The following is a 24,483-nucleotide window of genomic DNA, read 5'->3' as shown; positions in this document are numbered from 1 at the left end:
CAGTTTGTCTCCAACCCCCCCCACTTACCTCTGCCCGCTCGCACAAGCTGAGCCGCGCGGCCTTGCAGGAAGTGTGCTAGATTTTTACGTTACGTTACGTTACGTTACGCCTGCACTTGTCGTCTAATGTGCACGCCCGCGCGCTCTCTCCGCTGCCCTACCTTCTGTTTAAAAGCAGATAAATTTGTATCTCCCTCATGCTCGCTCGTTCTCTCTCTCTCTCTCTCTCTCGCTTGCTCACTCTGTGTGTGTGTGCTTTCAGTGTGTCACATTTTTGTTGCCGCCTTTTGCTTTTATTATTACTCGTATTATTATTTGTTGCTATTTCTCTTCCGCTTCTAATGCCGCTTGGCCGCGTCAGACGCTAAATGACCTTGTGCTTCGTTTTGTTTTAGTTGTTCTTTTATATTTACTGCTTTTGTTCTTGTTGTTGTTCTTATTGTTGTTCTTATTGTTGTTGTGTTTGTATTGCGCTCCCACTTGTAATTCGCATATTTATACAGCACACATTATATAATTGTTTTTTATTTGATTTTTGTTGCAATTCTAAACTGGTTTTGTATCTGGTCTGTTTATCCGCCAGATACACCTTGCACCTTTTTAGCGTTTGCCGTTTGGCTAACTGTTTCCCCTAACAATAAGGCTAAGTAGCTAGTTAGCCAGTTAGTTAAGTAACTTCAATTGGCGTTTCTAACGCCTGGCGTGACTTTGTTTTGATTGTTTCGTAATTGTCGCTAAATAGATTAAGTATCTATGTATATATGTACATATAACGTTATTTTTTAACACAAAAGTGAAATGACACTTTTTGTTGTTGCTGTCCAAATCGAATGCATTCCATTCCAATTGTCATCAGATCTATAGCTATTGTGCACATAGTTGCATTCCGTTTGCATAACCCCAAGGCCTCTGGACATTGTGATTACTAATTAAGTTGCATAATAGGTCATAATCAATTACTTTCATTAGTATTTGGCAAATGCAATCCTCCGATTAAAATACGATTAATACCTATTCAGGGCCATAGCTATATAAACAACTGTTATTCAATCGCTCGAATAGATTAAATAATAGGTAAATAATATTATTAAGCAATATTTTGAACAGGGTTGTCATTCGCCTGGCTGCTGATGTGAATCTTATAAGCCGGAAAATGGCTTTCATTGTTGCCAACGAATCAAATGAAAATTGATTAGAACGCAGTATGCGGAATCTCTATATAAATATGTCTATCAATATATATGCATAAATATATATATATACATATGTATAGATGTACATATATGAACAGTACTACAGGCAACAGATTTCCAAGTACACATTTTATTTATAAATTGTTTATTATTGCCCACTGTGCAACAAAACAGAAGAGACAGCCTGAACGTATGAGCCATAAATGAACACCTGTATAATGATACAAAATTCTCAGCATTTGAGAATCGCATAGAAGAGTCCTCAGCATGTTTCTCTATGCCTACCTATGCACGGCAATAATTGTTGGTCACTTTAAAGCCGGAACTAAACTCAAGGTAATTTATGTCAAATGCAGATTTAAGATTTAGTTACAGATAATCCCAATTAATATTTGTACATTCAAATATGTGACTAAAAATTTGCTGGCCTATATCGTGACTGAAAGTATGTGCTTATATTGAATTGCTTAAGAAATAATAAGCCTGTAAATATTTATATTAAGTAATTCACTTTTTCAACAATAACAAATGCATTGAATATAAAACATTGGAGTAGGTGGGCAAGTCGATGTCATTTAATTCATTCAGATATATATATACTTTTTCTGTTATGATTGAGCTTTTCTTTGAATGCGACTGCGTGGACAATTGCTGGCATTCGTTCGAATAACAAGAGTGAAAACAAAATGCTTTTGATTGGGGCGCATATACAGTATACGTATTCAGATACATTCAGCGGAATCAAGTATACGCGCACACACATTGACAGAGAGAGAGAGAGGGAGAGGAAGAGATAGGGGGGGGGGGGGTGCGAGTGCGAGTGGGGGGCACAGCTGATAGACGAGTGTTTGAGATCTATCAAAGAGACGACATAGTGTGTGCGTGACATTGACATTGAAAATATGCTACGCTTCGATTGCATTGAGGGGCTCTAGACTATGGCCGAGAGGCTGCCAGGTAAGAGATGCCAGAGCTGAGCAAACACAATTTCACAGCGACCGGCGACCCATTTAGGAGCCCGAACATAAATCTCAAGCTGCCAAAGGCTCAGCCACACTTGGCCTTGACTTTTATTTACTTAACTTTTAATAAGCGGCCAGCTACAGTCCAGCGCCCAGACTTGTTTATTTATTAGCCAAGCGACAGTATGCCAGTTAAAAGCGAAGCAAAATAAAACAAAATCAAATAAATAAATAGAAATCAGTTGTCCGACGGGCCATATATGCGTTTTGTCGTATAGTCGAGACATTTGCCAAAAAGGCGAAACCCAACCAAATGATATCATTAGAATGCTGCGTTGACGCTGCCCCACGCCGAGCTGTCGCTCTTAACAGGGCCTCTCTCCGCGCTTCTGTTCGGGCGAGCTACAGCGAACAGGTTTCCAGCGTAGCTCAAACAAAAACACAACCGAAATGAAACAACACACGAATTAATCACAGCCGAATCAAACTTAATTTGAGCGAATTTAAATGAAATTAAAAGTAAAAAATTTAGTTTAATTTTAACAAATTTTGAATGCATTTTTTATTCGACGAAAACGTTTTCCTGATTGTATTCAATGCAAATTATTTGCTTGCTTTTTGAAAAAAGCAAAAAATATATTACACAGATCACAGGCATTACATATATATATATCGAGCACAGTGTCAGCATAAATCATGTTTATATGTTATATTTTTGTAAAACATAATAAAGTATTTATTTTTATGCGCAATTGATTAATATATATTTGTACACCTAATTCATGATTATTGCAATTTAAACCGCGAAAATCGTAGCATATTTTGTCGAAAGATATTAAAATAAACAAAAACGATTATTAATTAATGCATATTTAATTATATTTAATTCGTATTGCAATATAATATTTTGTCAAAAGCTATTTAACTAAATATAATAATGGATTAATTAATGCACATTTCATATATATATAACATATTTAAAAGAAATTAAACTTTTGTGGTAATATTTATATAAAATATTTGGCAACAAGGAACTCTAAAGTTGGGCGAGTGGCAAAGTTCCTGCCTTGGAGCTTATAGAGAATGTGTTTCCCGCAAAAAGTATTAGACAATGCCAGAAGATCTTTGTTTTATATTAGGGTATTCCCGCTTCGAGCAATCCCAATCTATTTTTAGCCGCTCAAGAATTGAGAATTAAAAGCTGAGCGCGCCAAGTTTATTCCAGTTGAAGTTCAAGGCAAAAGCGGCAGTCAAAACAACAACAAAAAAAGCAACAACAATAAAAAACAGACACGCAAAAGAATTATCGTATATACAAAATTAACACACAAACAAAAAATGCGCAGCCTTGACAAAAAAACACACAAAAAAAAAAAATTGGAACGAAAATCGAGTTGAACGAAGTGTGTATATGGACAGTTTGTGGGCGCGGGGGGGTGATGGGCGTGGCGCAGAATGAAAACAATTTAAAATTTAAATTGATAATTAAATTGAAATCAAATTCGAGGCGCAGTTCAGCAACGTTCTAATAACAATATACTCGAATATATATATACATATACCATATATATTATAATGTTATTAGAATAAATGTATATAAACAAAATCTGGGCGTGATGTAATGCGAATTAAGCGCTAATTTGAAGCCTATTCAAAATTCTGATGGATTGCGAAATGTGTACAAAATATTTATGACTGAGCGGGGGGAGGGATGAAGAGTATCTGATTCCAAGTGTTAAGCGCTTCCGTTTGTATCTAATACATGAATCTATATGTTTATCTATTAGGTTTTATGACCTTTTGTAACTGTAAAACTAACTGCTATTTGCCATATAAAACAGCACGTTCGAAAGCTGATATTTCTAGTTTTTACATATGTACACATATATCTAGATATGTTTAACCAATATATATATATAAACAATAACAGCGTGAAAGCAAGTTAACTTTGCCCAAGTAACTGTTCTGCAGCTCCATAAACTGGCGATTCACTTGGCTGTCGAACGCTTCAGATTGCGCTACATAATACACAATTACAGATTTACACTGTGCTACAGGGTGGCTCAGGCTCAACTAATTAACAGTAAGTTTCTTGGCATGCAGTTAAATTAGTTGTGCAGATAAATTGACAAAATTAAAAGCTAGCTTTTTAGTGAGTTTTAATAGTTCAAACGGATTTTGGATAAAGCTTTTAAATTCTCAGAAAAAAAGTAAACATTCACTCGATATTAACTAATTTTAGAGCAAGTCTATCTATCTAGTTTTAGGGAAAGCCACTATAATTAACTTAAGCTTGACATCAACTGATTTTAAAGAAAGTCCTTCATTCATTAAATAAATTAGATAGTTTTCATATTCACAAAGCAAAATTAGTTAACTCCGACTTGACATCAACTAATTATATTTATATTTTTTTAAATGTTTTTTTGTGTTAACATATTGTCTACTTGTCAAAATATTTGGCAGCCCTATGAACTGCCTGGTATATTTTGACAGCTGAAGCAATAGGAACATTCAAACAATACTGTGTTTAAAAGCAGGTTAAATTGCATGTTAACTTTGACAAGAGGCTATGCCGACAAACGTTAAATACAAATATGATTGGAAAAGCTGAATCGTAGGTAGTATTAATTATATTTTATATTCAAAGTATAAAAAAAATGATTGTATTTATTTTTGTTGTCAATTATTTTTAAATGTGCAGATCTTTCTCACGTCTGAAATACGTAATACCCTAGTCAAATTTTTAATGGAGTTTGGATAATTATGGTCCCTTTATATATATATAGATTATATTATGTAAATGCTGCAAAAGTGAGTAACTTTGTAGCGTAGTTTTATAGAACAAGTCAAGCTATCGACTCGCCGCAACAAGTCGTGTCCAGGGTCAACGGGTTACAGTTATATTTATATGTATATATGTTAGTATGTATATGCGGTCAGATATTGGTAAATCGAGCACTTACCCAGATCAGGAATCGAGCTGGACGGTTCTTCGCCATTGCTGCTGCTGCTGCTGCTGTTGTTGTTGTTGTTGACGTTGTTGTTGTTGTTGTTGCCGTTGCCCAGGCTGGAGGCATGCTTTACCTTGGGCGGCGGCGGCGGCGGTGGCGGTCGCATTGCCGAATTGCCGCTCAAATTGTTGTTACTATTGTTGTTGTTGTTGTTGCTGTGATGATGGTGTGTCGGCAACTGTTGCTGACAACCATTGCTGCTGCTGCTGCTGCTGCTGCTGGAGACAATGGGCGTGCGAAAGATGTGCGAGGATGTTGACGACGCGGATGTTGCTGGGCAGGTGGAGGAGGCTGAGGCGGAGGCGGCGCTGCTGGAGCTGACATTGGTAATGACATGTTGCTGCTGATGTTGCTGCTGTTGTTGTTGTTGCTGTTGTTGCTGCTGAAAGTGGTTGGCCGCGATGACGTTGACATGACGCGTGCTCGTGCTGACCACAAACTTGCGAGCAGCAGCTGTGGGCGGCGCTCCACTAATAAATTGTTGCTGCTGCTGTTGTTGTTGTTGTTGGTTTGGCGGCGGCGAAGTCTGACGCTGCTGCGACTGCGACTGCTGCTGCTGCTGCTGATATTGCACATGTGCCGACTGCTCCACATAGGCGCGCCTGGGTATTACGGGCGAGACGGGCGCGGAACGCGAATGATGATGCAAGGGCGGCGGCGAAACGGAAAGACGACGCGCACCGGTGGAGCAGCCGCTGCCGGACATGGACTCCTCATACAGGCGGCCATCGCGTATGACGCGCACATGCTGCTGGCCAGCCGATCTCTGCTCCTGCTGCTGCTGCTGCTCCTGCTGCTGCTGCTGATGATGCAGTGGCGGCGGCGAGTGGGCGTGGCTGGCGCTCAGACGTGGCTGCTGCTGATAGTGGCTGGCGGAGGGGCTGGCGGAATGGCGGCGGGAGAGATGCCCATGATGCGACTGCGTCGCGGGCAGCGTGCGCGTTATTATAATCTGCGGCGCGGCTGCGTTTTCCGTGGGGCTGCCCACGCTCTGCGTGTAGATGTGCTTGATGCCGGCCAGGCTGCTGGAGCTGGCGGCGGCGGCGGCGACACGCCCCTGCTGCTGCTGCTGCTGCTGCACATACTCGACACGTGGCGTCAGTATCACCTTCTGTGTGCCGCCGGGCGTGGTCAGGCCAGTGGGCTGGCGCGGCGGCACCGTCTGCACCTGGACGTGTGTGTAGCGCTGCGGCGCTGTGGCACCTGCTGCCCCTCCGCCGGCCACACTCCCGCTGCTGCTGCCACTCCCGCTGCTGCTGCTGCTGGGCTCTGTCTGGTGTCGCTCCTGCTCCTCCAGATGCAGCATCTCAAAATCGATGGGCTCCGTCTTGATGATCTTTGCGCTGGGCCCGCTTGCAGCTGCTGCAGCCGCGGCGGCAGCGGCAGCCGCCTCCATGCACTTGAGTTTCTTAAGCATGTTGCAAATAAATCGTACAAATATATAATATCTATATATAACTCAATTTATATGTATCTGTTTGAGTGTGTGTGTGTGTATTTAAATGTTCGTTTGGAAAGTTGCGCTTGTTGGATTTGATCCTGAATCACCTTCGCCTTTGCCTCTGCTGTTCTGCCTCTAAGTATTATTTCTCCTGCTGCTCCTCTGCTCTGCTTGTAAAAATCAGTCTCTTCTTCTTTACACTTGTTGCAAATATATATATCCACTAGGTTTCTTGGTTTTTTTGTATTGTTTGGATTATCAAAATGTTATCAGCCTTCAAGTTGCAAAGTTGTTTTCATTTACAATAAAGATTCGTAGTTCGTTTTGTGGTATCCTAGAATTTTGTTCTTACTTTTCTAGCGTTGTCCTTAAACCTGCCCAGAGCTATATGTATATATATATATATATATATGTGTGTGTATATATATTTAAATATCGTGAGGCCTTGTTGTGATTGAGAATGGTTTTTTTTTTGGATGTTCCAATATATTAATTACTAATAATACTTGTTCTTGGTTTCCTTTCGACTCCCCAGCAGCTTTTTGTGTTGAATATGAGTATGTTTTAGGTATTTTAAGTAGCTTGATTAACAAAGAGGCAGAAGAAGAAGAAGAAGAAGAAAAGTTAGTATGAGTATGCTGCAGGCATATGCTTTGAATCTATATAAATATATTTAAATATTTAGCTGTTGTTTGATTCAAAGATTTTCTTAAATTCTTTCAAATTCATTTGAATTTTTCTTTAAATAATTATTTAAAATTTAGTATAAATATATTTTGTTATATTAACATAATATATTTAACTTAATATCTGGCAAGGGAAGCGCACTTACTTTTATAAATAATTTAAAGACCTGATTGATTGTTAGCTTGATTGATGAGTTGTTGATTGTTTAAAATTGTTGAATAATATGCAAAAATATACAATTAGTTATATTTATGCTCCGATATTTATTGTTGAATACTTGTATTCTTATAATTAATTATATATGCGTATAAATTAGAGTGTCGAGAGTACGAGTATGTTGAAATTATGACAATTTGTCAGCGCTTGATAACATTTTAGTTAAATTCATTCACTTAATTTATCGATTAATATGTATTTAATATATGTTTGATTTATCTCCAAAAATATATATATATATATATAAATATTTATATAATTATATGTATGTATATGTTTTACAGGTATATATTAATATTTTGCACATGAAACACAACGCAATAGTTGCCTTTTAATAAATATTAGTTAAATTTGTTTTTTTTTTGCTGTTTGGTTTTTTTCTTTTTTAGTATTTTTTCACCTGAGCATTAAATTTATTTATATTGTTGTTGTCAAACTCTGCTAGTAAACACCGTTATAAAAATATATATATATACATATATATATATACATATATGTGTGTGCATGTGTGTGTGTGTGTGGGTGTAGTTGTGTGATCATTCATTAACTTGCAATGGATTTTCTTTTGTAGCCCGAACTGAAATGTTGCATTGCAGTTTCTTATTCCTTGGCTCTCTTTAGAAAGAGAGAGACGGAGAGAGAGCGCGCGCGACAGAGAGAGAGAGAGAGGGAGAGGCACTTGCGGCCTCTAGTTAATTATGTCACTTTGTATATTAATCATTTGCATATCTCGTCGTTAGGTTATTCTTGTGCATCCGTTTGATTTGCACTCTTGTGTTTAGCACTTATGTTTGACATTTGACCTGTGCACCTGGCGTAGAATTCACGCATTTATTTAATAGGTACAGCTTATTGAAACACATTGCTATTTGGCCAGATACTTTTACAGAAACTCTGCAGCTGTTTCGTTCAGCAGCATATTCAAAGCTGAATTTGATTTATTTGCAATTGTGATTTAGTTTTGCAGCAACAGCTGGCCGCAGCTGTGGCCGCGGCGGGGCGGGGCGTGGCGTGGCGGGGCGTATAATATACCACAAATTATGAAAAGTGAGTATTTAATTTTGCGAAAAGCCAATACGTTGACAACGGCGACACTGGCAATGGGGCTGACACTGACATTGAGGGCCTAGGCGTCGTTCAAGAGCAAGGTGAAAAGCAACAGCGGCAAGGACGAGGACGTTGGCGAGGACGAGGACGAGCACGAGGACTTGAACTGGCAACCAACAGCTGTTCGGCTGGGCGGCTTACAGCGACCGTTGGGCGCTGCACAAGGACAAGGACACAGCGCGACGCGAACACGGACACAGCCACAGGCACATAGACAGAGATAGACCCAATGTTAAGAGCTTGAGACACTTTTGCATTTACAGCTATTCATTTGCTTATTTGATTATTATTGGAATTTGCATTAATTTGCATGCATTTGTTGCACATTTTGTCAGCTTTAAGTTGGGCAGCAATCAATTAATTATAAATTAAATTAGCGACGGCAATTTTTTGGTGTTTTTTAGCTTGATTGATGGACGCGCCTCGAATTCGCGACCGCTGCGTGCGCCGTACTTTCTCTGACTGAAACTGAAAATCGCAAATGCCTGCAAAGGCGCGAGAGAAGAACGGAACAGAACAGAACAGAGCAGAGCAGAGCAGAGCAGAACGAAAAAAACCTGCTGAGCGCAAGTGTGTGTGCGTGTGTGTGAGAGTCTGTGTGAGTGGGCGAATAAGCTGCACAATGAAAGTGAAAACCGTTCGTTGTCGTTGTGTGTGGCTGCAAAGTGGGCACGTCTGTGAGAGCGAGGAAGCGTCGATAGCCGAACGTAATGAGCAGAAGAGAGAATGCGAGAGGCGACACGCTTGCGTGTGTGTGTGTGTGAGAGCGTGAGCTTGCGCTAGCAAATGAGGAAGCAAAGCTGTAAAGAATACAAAAAGCAAAACATAAATAAACAAAAATAAACGCGAATGAGCAGACGAACGTCAAAACACGCACAAACCAAGTTTCGTTTGGGGTTAACAAATTATGGAATGAGTAGGGTCCACAAATTTGACGGAGTTGCGCCAACAAACAGGGGGTTGCTTACAAAATAAAAGAAGAATAATTTAATAATGAACAAGGGTAGTTCTCTGGGTTGCTGTGTTTTTCAAGCGAAGTTTGAGTGGGCGGTAACTTCCGCCCAAAAACAAAACATGGAAAACAACAACAACAGTGCGTATGAGTAATGTGCGTACGGAGCTACTATAACAGACAGACAGAGTTACGCATTGAGGTAGGTTCGTGTTTTGGAGACTTAAGGGAAGTTAAATTAGCCAAAATTGGCTCATTCTATTTTAGGCTGCAGTCGAAAGGCTTTCCGTATAAGACTTTTCTAAAGAGTGCAAACTTAACTCTTTTTTTGGTAAGACTACAATTTCAAACACTTTCTCAACTGGCATTGTCAACACCTTTTGTGAGCACGTTTCGCATGTGATGCATTCGCATTAGTCAGTTCATAAATCACACAAAAGCAACACACAAGGGCGCCATGAAAAGCTTCCGTAAACGTCAGGTTGTCAAGAGTCACAATTTGACCCCAAACACAAAAAACCGCAACGAGCAATGAGCAATAAAATAACACATGTGCATGCCAAGTTGTGTGTGTGCGCGTTAACAAGCGCCAGTGACAAAATTCAATAGCAAAGTAATCAGCGAGCAAAATGCAATCTCATAGATGCAGTCTCATTTCAGTCATGTGGAAACAGACATACATGTGTGCGTGTGTGTACATAATGCAAACACAACAAACGTATTGACCTTAACACTGAATGCTCATTGCTGACAACGCCGCTCCACATACATAGCGTGAAGAAGAACTTGAAATAGAAATGCAAAAGCCGGAGAGCGAGAGAGAGAGAGAGAGCGTGAGAGCGCGTGCGAACACAACTACAAAGCGCAAAGACTGCGAGAGAACGGGAGAGCAGCTGGCGCGTGTTTAGTCAAGTTCACCAATACCAAGGCAAGGTTAACAGCGGCTGCCGCTGTGTGTGTCACTGGCGCACTTAACAGCGCGTCTACAGCGGCGCTACAGTTGAGCGAACAGCGCCCTGTTAAGAACCAGACGGAAAGAGATTCAATGGTTGGTTGCCTGGTGATGGTAATGCGGGGGTAATTGGAGTTGCAGCCCGCCCCATTCGGGCCAGACATTGAAGGTATGGGGGCCTAATGAGGGTTGCAATGTCTGGAGTTCTGAAGTTGTGCAAAAGTGGGCGCCATTTGTGGGCTGGCCTGGAATGAGTCAGACATTTTGGGCAGACAATCTAAACGAGAAAGGTCCTTTCGGAACGTCATCTTAATGACTCAATTGAAATGATCTTGATATTGAAAGGTCAGCTTGATTGACGGCGATTGATTGCATCTAAAGCTCTGCTTATCCCTTAACATAATCACTCCCTTAGATTTGAAAAGCGAAGTTAAAAATTCTTCTATATATCTAGTTTATATACTTAAGCTTAGTTTTTTTTTTAAATTGTTTGACAGCATACTTTTTTTGTAATCTCTTTTATTATCCATTCTTCGCAGTACATATTCCAATTGTCAGCACATTGCAGCAAGCACAGTTTTTAACGGTGATCATTTTGATCAGTCGATCAACACACACACATACACAGGCACACGCGTAAAATACAGTTCGACCGATATGCAATTAAGTATAGATTTGCCACTCACAACAATTGAAAGTTAATCTCACATTTATATGCCGTCAGACTAGAGCAGGCAACAACAATAACATTCGGAGCGCATCTGTAGTTAAGAATTGGCTGGGAGAACTTGAAACTGCTCGCAGAGGACCAAATGCAGAACAAACGTGCGACATGACGTCGTTAACGCGACTGAAACGAGACAGAAATTTGCAAAAGTGAAAAATTCTACTTTCAATATGAAAACTGAACTGCGAATTTGTGCAGCAGCGTCGACTGCGGCGGCAGCAGCAGACACCATCAGCAACAACAGCAGCAACAACAACAACAACATCGGCCTCTGCTGGGCGGGAGTTGTGCACGGAAGAATGGCCAAAGCCCAAAGCAGAAAGCTGAAAGCGCACTGTGGGTGTGGGTAAGGTAGGTCGTGGTATGGGAATGTCGCTCAGCAAGAGAAGGCCAGCGCATAGAACGAGAACGAGAACGATAACGAGAGCGCGAGCATGAGCATGAGAGAGCGAGTGTGAGAGCGCATTGTTGCGACGCTGCCGTCGGCGAATGCAGAAAACAAAGCGTAGCCCAGAGAAGTCAATGTACAATACGTTGGGGGTGCAATGAACAAGGGACCGACGATGATGACGGCGACGAGGACGGAAGTGTTGGGCTGCAGATTTGCGCTGTTATTATACCCTAAGGCAAACAAGTTAAACGGGTATATCGAAAATGAACAACTATAGTTTATTTTTGTTGTTTTCATTTTTATGTGTTTATTTGTGCAGTAAGCGAAAAAATGAGCCAAGCTGTGAATTTAAAACTAGGGTATCTCGTAGTTGATCACTATTAATAATAAGATACATATTTAAGCGATTAGAGAATCTCATAGTTGCTCAATATTAATAATAGAATTTATCTTGAGGTAAAAATAAATTTAAAAATGTGAATTCCTCGAAGGCTAGAAACCGCATTTTGATCTAGGGAATCTCGTAGTTGCTACACATAGATATTAATATGCGTAGTTGAGTTTGGTTGCGTCTGGAACCGTTGTTTTTGCCGTTGCCCCTTTATGTGTGCTTTTTTTTTTGGGGTTGCAAAGTTTGGCATAGAATTCCTGGAGTTGTCGTAGCATAGAAATTACAAATATACGTATAATTGCAAAAATCTAAAGTGGGTGGGGCATTGACAACGCGACGGATTGTCTGTCTGGAGTTGCAACCCTCGAGCAAAGCCTTTTCAACGCCCGTCTTCCAGCTGTGACTGAAGGTCTGCCCTAAGACGCAACCCCTGCTCCAAAGTTTGTTAGTTAAGAGGTCGCTTTGTCTTTAGATACGTACGGTCTATGAGATGGGCTTCCTATCCTTGCGCTAAATTGGAAAGCTCTAAAGGAATAGGCGAGGTTAGTGCAGCTAAATGCTGCAATCGTAAGGCTATCCGACTTTTACCTCCATTCACTGACATTGGCTTAATATCATGGTCAATGGCAATGACAAAACCATGAAATACGCCCATCGCGTGGCAGGGGCAGCCAGACGACACCCCAAATAGTTGTGGGTTGGGTTTTGGTGGCAAGCTTGCAGCTCCGATATGCAACTTGCGCTCTCTTTCTCTCTCTCTCTCTCTCTTTGTTTCTCTCTCGCTCTCCCTGAACTTTGAGAACTGCAGTGCAACGCGCATGTTCTTAGCCGCACGTTGCACATTGCAAAATCGTTCGTCCGCGCTGCACGAAGGTTAACAGTTTTCAGGGGCACTCGCTACAACTATGCAAAGGACTCACTACCAAGGGCAAGGACACGCAAGCATGCGCATTTCCGCATGCACACAACTCGTTGCATACATACAGGCGCCGCGCCGCGCCGCCCGATGCCGATGCCGGCCTCCAGTAGGGACTGGGCCAGCTCCTCTTTAGCCTTTTAGCTGGCTCCCCCCACTCTCAATGCCAAGGTCTGCGTTCACTGGGCGCTGCCTGAACCGGGCTGCCGGCTCTTCTGCAGCTGGTGCATGCTGCAAATGACATTGAGTGGGCGTGGGTGTGGTAGGGCTGAGCTGCGGTCTGGCTGCTGGGCAGGCGGCATTAATTTCAGGGTTGTCGCTGCCATTGTCTATTATGGCTTGACCATCAACGAACCCCTTTGTCCTTAAACTATATTTTATTGACAATTATTTAACATTTTTCCCTTGGCATTTCACAGTAATTGATAACAATTTCATTGTTTGTCAATGTAGCCTTTTTTCCTATACCAATGGATGAGTATGTTACATTATTATATAATACAACTAAAAGCATTTATGAGAATCGTATAGAAAGGCGCGATAGAAAGAGAGAGAGAGCGAGAGGGGGAGATGTTAATATAAAGAAAGCCTATGCAAGGCTGATAGAGAGTGTCGCTTTATTCGTCAGTCTCACGCACTCGTTTCTTTTATCTTTCTCTTTCCTACTAGCTGCCTCTCTTTCATTCTTTTCCATTTTCCATACTTTTACTTTTCGTTTGATTATATCAAATTTATTTAAGCACCAGTACTTGTTGGCTCAAGTTATATATTTGAGAATCGGATAGTAGGGCAATGATTAAGAGGCAAATAGAGAAAGAAGAGAGAGATGTTATGATACGCTGATAAAGAGTCTCGATATATTTCTCATTCACATCCACTCGGTTTTTTTAAATCTTTTTCTTTCCTTCTAGCTGCCCCACTCTCTTGCTTTTCCAATTTCTTAATAGTAATCTTTTATTCTATTTTGCCAAAGTATTTTTTGACTTATACCATTGGAATAATACAGATTGATATTCTATGTAAAATGGAATTTATCGCAAAACTCAGGTAGTTATTTACTGTCTAACTAAACGCATGAAAGTCGCATAGCATAAGTTGCATTATGAGAATCGAATAGAAAGGCGATGTTTAAGAAAGAGAGAGCGAAAGAGCGAGAGATGATAATGCTAAGCTGATAGACAGCTCATTCTCCCTCGCTCGATCCTTTTGCCTTTCTATCTTCTTTCGTTTGCTGCACTCTTTCTCAGTGCTTCTCTTCATTATATGGTCTCTTTCCTTTGACATTTAAAAAATAAAGATAGTCTTAAAGATTCCAATTATTTAAACAATACCTGAGAGGTACTTAATATATATTCAATATTTCAGCAAGTGTCAAAGGCCAAAGGCCTTAAAAGATTACCCTATTTTTTTGGGTTTCCCTTAGGAATAGTCCACATTACATTTCGATATATGGTATTTATAAACTATTTACCATTGTCGCACAAATTTTACGAGGCAATCGACGTTCCCCGGTGGGCTCTAATCAAAAGAAACAGACAATGGCCTTCGAGGGATATCCCAAAGCGAACAGAATCGTAGCCAATTATTAGGTCAATGTGCGTGCAGTGAACCGATTTTTGGGGCTAAAACAGCTCAGCCCCAAAATGTATGCTATAAGTCAGTCGCCGCAGCAGTTCAATGAAACAAAACGACGCCACTTTGTTTTATTTATGCACAACCCCCAAAAGGAGCCTAGCCACAGATAGAGGAGCACCGCCCGGTCAGTGACTCATTAGGAGCCGCTGGGAGCCAGCGGCGACAGCGAGTCCTGGTGTTTGCCAGGACACGTTCGGGCTGTGCTTTATTCACATGCGAGAGGCACACACAAAAAAGGTGCGCTCACCGTGAATCATTCGCATTCGGCTTGAATGAGTAATCTTTTGTGGCTTACGCCGAGCCGTCGACAACCTGTGTCCATTGCACCTGATGCCAATGTTGATGGCGATGTGGGGGACAGGTTAAACACAAGTTCAAAGTTCGTCATTCCTCTGCCGCTACTCATGACATTAGTCATGAGTATGTGCTCCGTTGGACATGCTATGACAACAATAAAATAATAAAAAAGGGATAATCCGTTTGTTTCAACTTCAACGAGAGCTCCAGACAGCTATTATTAGGTTTATGCTTAACATTACAGATTATGAATGTACTTATTATTAATATAATTATCCTTCAAAGCGAACAAATATTTAGAAAACCACTTTGAATCAGAAAGGAAAATAATTCCAAATATTTAAAGGAAAATGAAATTGTCTTGAAGATGAAATATTCTTGTCAAATATCCTGGAGAAATACCCTTGAAAAATACCCTGGACATATGGCTTCGAAGTGCTTCAATTCGAAAGGGTTATTTGTGTCCAATTATTCCTATGGTTGCCAAATCATATAAAATCCCGATTTTAATAGATTTTGTAGATATGTTAGGTTAATATGCAGCTCTTAATTCCTGAGTTTTATGAAAAACAAAAAAGTTGAACATAACAAAACTTATTTTTCGACTGATTCTTCCTATAGTGCACTATGATCTAAATATCCCATGTTGATAATGCTTTGTTTAAATGTAAGACGCATTATAAAGCTGGTGAATGCCAACTTTGATCAAAATTTCTTGAGAAATCTAATGGGTTTTTGTTCGAGAACTTAAAGTATGACCTCTATACGATATAAAGATCCGATCTGATTTCGACATCCAATACAAAGGTTTCTAATGAAAGTTTAAAAATCGGGAAATAGATCAAGAATATATGTACTTTATGCAGTCAGCATACAGCATAGGCTATACTCAAAGATGCTTTATATCTGAGATACAGATCAAGAATATATATATATTTATATACTCAATGGAGTAGGATAAGCTTGTGAGCTGAGATACAGATCGAGGATATATAAATATATATACAACATATTTACATACAAATACAAATCAAGAATATATATATATTTATATATATATGTATATAAGCTTTTAAACTGAGATACAGATGAAGAGTATATATTCTTTAGTAGTCGGAGAGCTCTCTTTCGTAAGCCTCAATGATTAGCAATAGTTAAGTGCCGCTTTGCGGAATTGAGAGCAACACACATGAAATGCATTTGCAACAAAGAGCTACTCGCAGCCCGCGACTTCTTGCCGTCAAGTGCAGCCGCAGCTTCATTTGTCTATGCCACAAATTCATGGTTTATTGACCTTCATGCTGCACATTGCGTCACCATATGCTGTCTCGTCTGTTATCTCACAAAATCCATCAAATTGTCAGCAGGCTGGTGGTGCATGCCCCGTGCCCCACCAGGCTGGCCCCTTGGCTGCCACGGCGTTGCATTAGAATTAGCGAAAGTTTGTGGGTTGGTCATAATAGTCGGAAATTGGGGGTAAGAGTTTGGCTGTCGCGACCGTTTTGTTTTCTTGTTTTTTTGTTGCACAATTTCAGTTAGTAGGTGGACGGGGCAGGGCACTTATCGCGATGGCTGCCTCAAAAAAAGAGGGCTGACCGGGGGTTGCAAGAGCAAATGTCATTCATATAACTTTTCACAGTTTGTTGGCGTCGCGTTGCTTATTGTTGCCATTAAGGGGCTATAGAACACAGTCCTACTCTCTGTGTGTGTGTGTGCTTGAGGGGTTAAAACTGTGCAGAAGTAACATTCAAAGTGCGAACCTGTGACCTTAGCGATAAATTTAAATAACAGCAACTTACAAGGTTACCCACCTGATCTGAATCTGGAATACACACATATCAGCTAAAACAAAGCTTTTGTGTTTAAGACTAAAGCATGACTACGGCTATAAACGAATTGTTTTCTTAATGGAACAGTATTGAATTTCCATTTTCCAGTGTTGTGAATGTGCCAATAAGTGTGCAACATGCCTCATAAAAGAGTTTTCAACAAATGCAACTGCTTTCCACCTATTTTTCACAATAGCGAAGGGAATATTCCAGATCTCTTTCATTTCATTTAAAGGTTTAGTGAACGATAGTTTATTTTTTGGCATCAAGATTCGCAGACAAGACTAACATGGGCAGAAAACGTTGATTCCAACTTTTAGTTCTTTATTCGATGGACTTTAACATATTTTTAAATAGATTAAATAATGCACTGGGTTAAAATGTTATGCACAACTTGCCACGGCCATGTCGGGGGAATACTCACTGGTTATTTTTTAGTTGTCAATCAGTTTAAATAGAACCTAATCCATTTACATGATTGTGTGTGCGACATACATAACCATTTTATCAATCAATATGTACAGGTAGAGGTCCCAGCAAATAAGGAATCAAATGTTCTGGCGTGGCTTTTAGGAAAGTCGCGGGTGGTTTTTCTTTTTTTTTATTCCTATGTCGCACGTATTGACGTATTGCCAAAGATTTAGCGCACCGCCCCCTCTAGCCAGTGTGTACACGGAGTCCCGGAAACTCTGGGTCGCAGCACCTGGGACTTTGCCGTTTTGTGTCAAAAGCACAACAAACCGACAAGCTGCACGATATGCATATGTGGCGTCTGCAGGGTAATTTGTCATTCGCGCCACTCGCCGCTGTTGGCAATGGGTAAACAACAACAGTTACAACAGCAACAGCAACAGCAGCAACTGCAAATTGCCAGCCAGCGTTACCTGAAGAGGGTTGCAACTGTGAGTCACCTTACCTAGTTCCAATTGGCATTACACATGACAATTGCAGCGATTACAGTGCTTTCCTCCATTACCGAGAGTACTTTCTCCCATGGAATCGCTTAAGAGCCAACATTACGACACACACACACACAGATAGAACTTTCTCTAATACAACAGGTAAACATAGAAGTTAGAACTTGCTTAGCTAGTCGCCGTTGCCTTTGAAGAAAATAATAATAACTGGCTTTTGTCTTCCAGTTGAATGGTGAAAAACTTGTTTTTCCTCAGTTGCATTCAAATGCGAAAATGCATTGATAGAACCGGAAAATATGTGGGCATGCTCATTGCTTAAATACCCCGTCAATGCTCAATAATACTAATTGATAATGAGAATAAGCAAGAGATTAGGTTTACCTCAAAACTTGCAGTTGATTTTTGGGACTAAACGAGAAAAAATGATATGATAAAAAGGTCTTAAAGGGGCAAAAATAATTATAATAATTAAAATAGAACGAAAAATAAAAATGATAGTAATAAAAATAATAATAGTTAAAATAATGAAAATGAGAATGATATTGGTAATGATAAAAATAATAATTGGGATAATAATAATAATAATGATAATGATAATGATAATGATAATGCTAATGCTAATGCTAATGCTAATGATAATGATAATGATAATGATAATGATAATGATAATGATAATGATAATGATAATGATAATGATAATGATAATGATAATGATAATGATAATGATAATGATAATGATAATGATAATGATAATGATAATGATAATGATAATGATAATGATAATGATAATGATAATGATAATGATAATGATAATGATAATGATAATGATAATGATAATGATAATGATAATGATAATGATAATGATAATGATAATGATAATGATAATGATAATGATAATGATAATGATAATGCTAATGATATGATGATAATAACAATGATAATGATAATGATAATGATAATCATAATGATTATGATATTGATAAAAATAATAAGAATAATGAAAATGAGAATGATATTGGTAATGATAAAAATAATAATTGGGATAATAATAATAATAATGATAATGATAATGATAATGATAATGCTAATGCTAATGATAATGATAATGATAATGATAATGATAATGATAATGATAATGATAGTGATAATGATAATGATAATGATACTAATAATATGAAATCGACTTACAATGGAATAATATAGCATGCAATATATAATATTGTATAACCTAGCATGCATAAAAATATATATATGTATATATTTTTTTTTTTCAACAGGCAATCAAACCCCATTTGAGCTACATTGTGCAGGGTATATGTTAGCAGCGATGTGCAGCATGGCAATGACCTTAGCCTGAGACATGCAGCCTTAGCCTTGAATCTTCTAATAGTTTCCAGTGTGGTTTGTTGGCTTTTCTTGCACCAGGTGAGGCCCCTTTGTGGAAAACTGGCCAAGCGAGTGAAATTACAAGTGGAAAACCAGTTGGATAACATGCACGAAAAGCGCTGTAATCGAATGCAAAGCTTTGCTGTCTACTTGGCAGCCATGCCCTCGGTCAAGGGTAGAGCTCTTGATGCAACCATGCCGGTAAGCCGCAGATCAGCCAAACCAACTATCAAGTTTACATTTTGATGAGCAATTGTCTGGACAATGACAACAACAACAGCAACAACGTTGTGTAATTTCAGTTGTCGCACAACTAATGCAGCAACCCCACCCACCCCCAGCTAAAAATATATCGAGGAGCTGCAACTAACTCAGTTGCACAACTTTTACTTTGGAGACGACAGACGCCAACATTGTACAATTTTTCTACTTTTTTTCGTTAGTTTTCACTTGCCACACAATCGCCTGAGGGGGGGGGGGGGTTGAGGGGCAGCGAGTGGGCGTGGGTCGGGAGTTGCTACGAAATGAGTCAACGGCAAATGTGCAAAATGCAGCAGAAGCAGCAGCAGCAGCAGCGGCAGCAGCAGCAACGTGCCGCTGAAAATCTGGTACGGGTAGGTCAACCACCAGACATTGAACCCAGCGCCAGCAACAGCAACAACAACAACAACGCTTAAAAGAGCGCATAGAGTCAACAACAACCCACGTTCCAGCGACAAAAGCATGCAGAAACGGAGGACTGAAGCAGCAGCAGCAGCAGCAGCAGCAGCAGAGTCGCGCAAAATATGTTGCATGCAACAACGGCAAGCAGATGGAGCCGGAGAAGGCAGCAAACACGAGTGCGCCAGCAGAGTTCGACTTCGTCGTCGTCGTCGTCGACGTCGTCATCGTCATCAGCGTCGCATTGTGTGCGAGTTTAGTGGGTTGAGTGACACAGACACAGTTTGCTTTTGGCACGGGAGCGGAACGGGTCGAGCCGAGCTGAACGAGTTTTTTTCCCTCTTTGTTGCCTTTTTTTTTTTTTTTTGGTCCGACTCTTTGCTGTATGTTGTAATATGCGCGGCAAGTGTTGCCAGTGCACACAGTTCTTCATTTCTAGCTCGTTTAACGTTGTTACGCTGTACAAAAATCAACAGTCTGGCAACGCTGTGCGAGCCCTTGCTCCGCATTGCATGTGCGGATGTGCGAATGTAGTAGTCGACGTCGTTGCCAACGATTAAATGCAGAAATGCGCACACAAGCAAACGCACACACACACACGCACACACACACAGACGGCATGTGCTATGTGTGTGTGTGTTTGTGTGTGTGTGCTGGTGTATTTGCTCTGGTCTGCAGCGCGGCGAATGAGAATGCGAGTCGAATTGAGTCGAGAGTAGAGTAGGACAAAAGGGAGACACAATTTTGGTAGCAATGACCTTCACCGCGTTGTTCAAGTTGTGGCGTGGCGCATGCTGTTCTTGTTGCTGCTGCTGCTGCTGCTGCACAGGAAAAAGATAAAAAGATATAATAATAAAGGGGAGGGGGGCAATAAATGATGCATAAGGCGTCGCAGTTGGCATCGCTGTCGTTGGCTTGGTGTGGGCAGGCCAAGTGGGAGGTGATAGTTAGGTGTAGCATTCGCTTTTTACTCGTTCTCTCTCCTTTGCTCTCTACCTCTCCCTCTATCTCTCCCCCGCCGCTCGACAAACGCTTTTCAGAGTGCACAAATTAAACAGGCGATAGATAAAAGAGCTTTTGTGCTAGGGTTCTGCGGGGACTCCTATGGCTGCCATTGAAAATGGAGAATGGAGTTCATGACCAGATCTGCTTGCTTGCATGTATGTGTGAGTGCGAGTGCGAGAGTGCTTGCATGTATGTGTGTGTGTATATATATACATGTGGCGTAAACTTGACACTGGCGCTGACTCTGGAGTTAGCTCTAGCTGTGGGTGTGGATGTGGGTGGCTTTGCCCAAAGGGTGCGGCCTGGCAGCACTGCGAACTGTTCTGGTTGTTGTTTTCTCGTTTTTTGTTGTTTATTTTTGTTTTGTTTTGTTTTTTTGTTTATTTTTTTTTGTGAAAATTGCTCAAGTCGACGCTGCAGACGTTGTTGGTGTGGGTTAACTTTTGGTATCATTGACCTGCTCCGCTCTGCACTCACAATGCCACTGGCCGTGGCTCTGACTCTGGCTCTGGCTGTGGCTCTGGCCGTGGCAGTGGCTCCGTTCTTGCTGTTTTGCTGCCTTTTCTGCTGCTGCAGTTGTGTGGCAGACGAAAAAAAAAAAACACACACACACACTCTGATACTCCACCCGGGTTAAACATGTATTTGGTTGCATGGTTGGCCGGCTTGTTGGGGCTGAGCGGGCGGCGGGGAGGCGGTGGCAAGATAGTCACGCTGAGACGCCATTTTGGAAATTGTTGCCAACACAACAGTAAAATTTTGTATGTACGTCAAATGTGCATAGCTTGCTTCTGTCTATGTGTACGTATTTATGTATTCACCACTTTACAATAGGTTAGTCTGTTATTGTTCTATTGTGAATGTGTGTGGTGTGTGTGTGTGTGTGTGTGTGTGTGTGTGTGTGTGTGTGTGTGTGTGTGTATGTGTGTGTGTGCTTGTGACTCCGTGTATCCCTGCAGACTTATGTATGTGTTAAAAGTTTTCGCTTTTCGTTGCTTTTCATTTTAATTGTGATGCACTTTTCATCATTAAGTGAAAATTTCTATGGCTGCATTCAGTTAAGATGAGCATCTGGAGTGGGCTGCAACTCCTGGGAACTCTTACAAGCTGTTATAGTGTTTGCCAACGCCAAAATTAGTTTTAAAATAAACATCTAAATTGACTAAATTAGTTTTTCTTCACTTAATTAAAATATTACAAACTTTTATCTGGAAGAGGATATATATTTAGTTATCATTTATTTGGTTACTCTCATCCCAGCATAGGATCGACCCTAAACCCTGTTATGTGCTTAGTAAAAAAACATATTCATTGTTCCCCAAACATGTTCTTCAATGTCTTAACTAGAAGGTAACCCGTGTGTAGTTCTGAATTTCCTTAACCTATATTCCCAAAGATATAAATATATTTGCAAATATGTACTTACCCAAAAAATCATCCATAAGTAGGAGGGAGCAGTCTTTTATGTATATACACCCCTAAAAAACAAAAATTTGAAAGCTAGTTAGTAAAAGTAAGTAATACAAAACTAGAGTAATTTAATGAGAGAGATAGGGAGAGAGAATTAAAGATAACTTGTTTCGAAAATCGGAACATAAAATCCTTGAAGTCTAACCTAAATTCATGAGAATCGCATAGTAAGGCACACATGGAAAAAAGTTTTGTTTAATTTTCAGGGAGGCGGGGGCGGGGGCGTGTGCTATCGGAAAAGTGAAATTACCTAGTTCGCGCTTTGTATACGGGAGCAAATATACCCGGTCTTGCCCGGGACAAGATTTCGTTACCTCTTAAATAACCGATCCTTCTGAATCGTCTTAGTAGACATTGCCTTTAACATAGGTTTGTTTATATAGATCAAACCTAGCCTGAGGCCATAAATTCTACAACCATAGAGCTGTAAACATCTTATAATATTTAATCACATAAGTTTTCTATCGTATCGGGATAAAAAACCGCACAAAATGGACAACTTTAACGTTCCTAAAAAAATAAATCGAAATGTGATGAAGGCTCTATCTGCACTTGAGGGCAAATATTCGATACCGGCATTCGTGCCCGCCCACAGCATTGTCCGTCAGGTGGAGTTGCAGATGCGTCGGAGCAAGAAGATGAATAATATGGAGAACTATGTCATGAGATCGCTGTGCACCCTAACGCATCTGGGCATCTTAGCCCGCACAGGCACCTCGGATTATGCACTGCGTCAATCTCTGCGGTTCCCAAACGGAGTTAGCGCAATTCCATGGCAGACGCCGCCCATGCCGGAAAGGGTAAGTGCTGTTCATGCATATATATATATATATTTGACTGAATGCATCTGTGCATCAAATAGCGTTCTAGGCGCAATCTTAAGGGCTCCAAAAGTGAGCCCGTGAGGCGTGTGGTAAATAGCCGCAGCGCTAAGGCCAGGTTCAAACCGAGGGCTGTAGCCAAGCCAGTTCGACGCTCCTCACGGCAAACTGCCTCGAAAGCCAAGGCAAGTGAAGCTCTACTAAGACAGGACGCCGACCTCTGTGCCGAACCAAGGAGTTCTGATGATATGCTGGGAAACGAAGCTAGAAGTCTACCTGCAACATTTGAAGCACAAAATGACTGTACTGCAAGGACATCATCCAACGAACGTTGGGACTTCAACTCGCCGCTGCCTATAACCTATTCGAGCTACTTTTAAACGACGAACTTTGGTACGGGAAATCAAGTATTAACGTTTTCTGAAAAACAAACAGATTAACTTTGTATTTGTGGCAATACTTGAATTTCTTAGCTTTCCAAAATTTTGAATAAACCAAATTTTAAATTACGAACAAAATAGTTTTTCATAATTCATCAGTAATTCTAAAAATACGAAGTAATTCGTAGCCGGAGCACTTTTAGCTTGTCACAGACTAAAATGCCAAATAGTTGGGTCAGGCTAGGTGTGTCCGTGTGCTGCAAGTCTGTGTGGCATGAAACGAACGCACGAGAAGCTTATAGAGTGCCATGGCCATTGCCATTGCCACTGCCACAAATGCAGGCGCAGAGGCAGAGTCAGTGTCAATGCCTGCAGCGCCGCCAAGTGAGAGTGGGAGGGGTTGGGAGGGGGAAAACGACGACGACGACGACGGCGACGACGACGGCGACGAGGGCTCTTTTGTGTTATGGCTCGTTGGGAGCAACGACGCCAACGATTATAGCATCAACGAGCGTTTCCAGGGGCCATTATCCTATGTTTATGCTAGGGAGCACTCCCGACGACGCATGCGCTTTGTTGCAACTCGAATGTTGCAGCAACTGCATTGAGCGCGTACTTTTGAATGCGCTGCGTTCAACTGCAGCTGGCATATTCTGCAAAGGTGACAAATCCCTAAGTTCATAAAATCTAAATCATTTACTTTTATATTCATCTAATGGAATGCATTAAAAATGACGAAGCTCGGCTGGAAATAGATACCTCAATCACTGATTGATTGACAGCTCTGGCGTTGCCAGACCTTTGCAAATTTGCTAATGCATATCGAAACAATGGTGAGAAATGAGTTCAATAAATCTAAATAATTAACGTTATATTCAAATAATATTCCTGAATGTAAGCAAAAAGCATGATTTGCTGGAACCAGTTGCATCAATCACTGCTTATGATTGATTACGAGCATTGGCGTTGCCAGACAGTTGAAAATATTATGCTGCATTGATGGATGTGAAATACCTTTAAAAATGCATTGAATATGGTAAGTTCGTCTAGGAACAGATACTTCAATCACTGGTTATGAGTGATTAGCATTGGCGTTGCCAGATCGTTGAATATTTGATTATGCATTACGAAACA

General features: G+C 40.6%; 2 protein-coding genes across 2 annotated transcripts in view; one reads left to right on the top strand and one right to left on the bottom strand.

The window, feature by feature from the left end:
• The window catches only part of Eip75B (Ecdysone-induced protein 75B), a 114,843-nt gene extending 107,652 nt beyond the window's left edge, over positions 1–7,191 (bottom strand). The window contains exon 1 of the mRNA XM_064689387.1: positions 5,122–7,191. Coding sequence (XP_064545457.1) covers positions 5,122–6,586 — 1,465 coding nt within the window. The 5' untranslated portion in view covers positions 6,587–7,191. The remainder of the gene's footprint in view (positions 1–5,121) is intronic.
• Positions 7,192–22,548: 15,357 nt separating this feature from the next.
• On the top strand, positions 22,549–23,389 carry LOC135433141 (uncharacterized). The gene is made up of 2 exons (XM_064689105.1): positions 22,549–22,948; positions 23,011–23,389. Exons 1-2 carry the CDS (start codon positions 22,640–22,642, stop codon positions 23,347–23,349), a joined length of 648 nt encoding a protein of 215 aa, XP_064545175.1. The 5' UTR covers positions 22,549–22,639; the 3' UTR covers positions 23,350–23,389.
• The last annotated feature ends 1,094 nt before the right edge of the window (positions 23,390–24,483 follow it).

This window comes from Drosophila montana, unplaced genomic scaffold (genome assembly GCF_035044405.1).
Source record: "Drosophila montana isolate Dmon_TW-CO22-7 unplaced genomic scaffold, ASM3504440v1 contig_3217_1, whole genome shotgun sequence".
In the NCBI taxonomy this organism is placed as follows: Eukaryota; Metazoa; Arthropoda; class Insecta; order Diptera; family Drosophilidae; genus Drosophila; species Drosophila montana.
The sequence above is the reverse complement of the archived record's forward strand: the minus strand, read 5'-3'. Positions and strand labels throughout refer to the sequence as shown.